At 48.6% G+C, this 2,500-nt stretch overlaps 1 protein-coding gene across 1 annotated transcript in view; it reads left to right on the top strand.

Annotated features, from left to right (window-relative positions):
* The window catches only part of LOC140473193 (cyclin-dependent kinase 16-like), a gene marked incomplete at both ends in the record, with an annotated part of 114,060 nt that extends 113,248 nt beyond the window's left edge, over nucleotides 1–812 (top strand). The window contains one exon of the mRNA XM_072567569.1: nucleotides 689–812. Coding sequence (XP_072423670.1) covers nucleotides 689–812 — 124 coding nt within the window. The remainder of the gene's footprint in view (nucleotides 1–688) is intronic.
* Nucleotides 813–2,500: the final 1,688 nt, after the last annotated feature.

Below are 2,500 nucleotides of genomic sequence, written 5' to 3'. Positions count from 1 at the left end.
ATTCCCAGTTCAGTGTGTTGTCACGCTGTCTGTCTCTTTCGCGCTCTCCCTACTTCCAGGACATTGTGTTGTCACTCGATTTCTCCATTTCCAGTTCAATGTGTGTGACGCTGTCTCTCTCTCTCTCTCTATTCCTAGTTAAGTGTCTTTTTGGTCTGTTTCAATCTGTCACAGTTTAGTGTGTTGTTTTTCTCTCTCTCTCGTTCACTGTTCTCTGTTCAGTATGTTGTCAGTCTGTCTCTCTCACTATTGCCAGTTCAGTATTTTGTCACTCTCTCTATTTCTAGTTTTGTGTGTTGTCACTCTGTCTGTCTCTCTCTCTCTCTCTCTCTATCCCAAGTTAAATGTGTGTCTCTCTCTCACTCTATTCCCAATTCAGTACATTGTCCCTGTGTTGCCTTCTGTTCCCTGTTCAGGGTGCTGCCAGTCTATCTCAGTCTCTCTCTATTGCCAGTTCAGTGTTTTGTCATTCGTTCTTTCTGTCTCTATGTTCTGTTCAGTGCATTGTCACTCTCTCACACTGTCTGTTCCTAGTTCCGTGTGTTGTCACTGTCTCTCTCCAATCCCAGTTCTGTGTGGTGTCACTCTGTCTCTCTCGATTCCTAGTTCAATCAATTATTCCCTCTGTCACTCCCTATTCCCTATTTTTGTTCCAGACTAACCTGTGGGTATTGTTGTGTTGCTGCAGATTTTCCTCTTCCAGTTACTAAGGGGCCTGGCTTACTGTCATAGCCGTAAGGTGCTGCACCGAGACCTGAAACCTCAGAACCTCCTAATCAGTGACAGGGGAGAACTCAAACTCGCTGACTTTGGTATGGAACAGTTCACAGCAACAACAACAACAACTACTCTGTGTGTGTGTGTGTGTGTGTGTGTGTGTGTGTGTGTGTGTGTGTGTGTGTGTGTGTGTGTGTATGTGTGTGTGTGTGGGGTGTGTGGGTGTGTGGGTGTGTGGGGTGTGTGTGGGGTGTGGGTGTGTGGGGTGTGGGTGTGTGTGTGCGTATGTCTGTGTGTGTGTCTGTGTGTGTGTGTCTGTGTGTTTGTGAGGGTGTGTGTGTGTATATGGGTGTGTGTGTGTGTGAGTGTGTCTGTGTGTGTGTGGGGTGTGGGTGTGTGTGTGTATGTGGGTGTGTGTGTGTGTGTGTGTGTGTGTGTATATGGGTGTGTGTGTGGGTGTGTGTGTGTTTGTGAGTTTGTGTGTGTGTGTATGGGTGTGTGTGTGTGTGAGTGTATGTGTTTGTGAGTGTGTATGTGAGCGCGTATGTGTGTGTGTCTGTGTGTCTGTATGCGTGTGTGTCTGTGTGTGTGCGCGTGTGTGTGTCTGTGTGTGTGCATGTGTGTGTGTGTGTGTGTCTGTGCGTGTGTGTCTTTGTGTGTCTGTGTGTGTCTTTGTGTGTCTGTGTGTGTGTCTGTGCGTGTGTGTCTTTGTGTGTCTGTGTGTGTCTTTGTGTGTCTGTGTGTGTGTGTGTGTGTATGTGTGTGTGTGTGTGTGTGTGTATGTGTGTGTGTGTGTGTGTGTGTGTCTGTGTGTGTTGGTGTGAGAGTGTGTGTGTGTCTGTGTGTGTTTGTGTGTGTGTGTGTGTTCTGTGTGTGTGTGTGTGTGTCTGTGTGTGTGTGTGTGTGTCTGTGTGTGTTTTGTGTGTGTGTCTGTTTGTGTGTGTGTGTCTGTGTGTGTTTCTGTGTCTGTGTGTGTGTGTCTGTGTGTGTCTGTTTGTGTGTGTGTGTTTCTGTGTCTGTGTGTGTGTCTGTTTGTGTGTGTGTGTGTCTGTGTCGGTGTGTGTGTGTCTGTGTCGGTGTGTGTGTGTGTCTGTGTGTGTCCGTGTGTGTATCTGTATCTGTGTGCCTGTGGGTGTGTCTGTGTGTGTGTCTGTTTGTGTATGTGTCTCTGTGTGTGTGTCTGTTTGAGAGAGTGTATGAGTGTGTATGGGGGTGTGTGATTGAGGGAGTGTATGAATGTATATGGGGGGGTGATTGAGGGAGTGTATGAATGTGTATGGGGGTGTGTGATTGAGGGAGTGTATGAATGTGTATGGGGGGGTGTGTCTGTGTGTGTTTCTGTGTCTGTGTGTGTGTGTCTGTTTGTGTGTGTGTGTGTGTCTGTGTGTGTTCCTGTGTCTGTGTGTGTCTGTCTGTGTGTGCCCGTGTGTGTGTCTGTGTCTGTGTGTCTGTGTGTGTGTCTGTGTGTGTGGCTGTGTGTGTCCGTGTGTGAGTCTGTGTGTGTGCCTGTGTATGTGTCTGTGTGTCTGTGTGTGTCTGTGAGTGTGTCTGTGTGTGTGTCTGTGTGTGCGCGCGCATGTCTGTGTCTGTGTGTCTGCGTGTGCGCACGTCTGTGTGTATGTCTGTGCGTGTGTGTCTGTCTGTGTATGTGCGCATGTGTCTGTGGGTGTGCACGCGTGTCTGTCTGTGCATGTGTGCGCGTGTCTGTGCGTGTTTATATGCATGTGCGTGTGTGTGTGCGTGTATGTGCATGTGTGCGCGTGTCTGTGCGTGTGTATGTGCA

The sequence above is a fragment of the Chiloscyllium punctatum genome, unplaced genomic scaffold (genome assembly GCF_047496795.1).
Source record: "Chiloscyllium punctatum isolate Juve2018m unplaced genomic scaffold, sChiPun1.3 scaffold_541, whole genome shotgun sequence".
NCBI classification, from domain to species: domain Eukaryota; kingdom Metazoa; phylum Chordata; class Chondrichthyes; order Orectolobiformes; family Hemiscylliidae; genus Chiloscyllium; species Chiloscyllium punctatum.
This window is presented reverse-complemented; position numbering and strand designations above follow the sequence as displayed.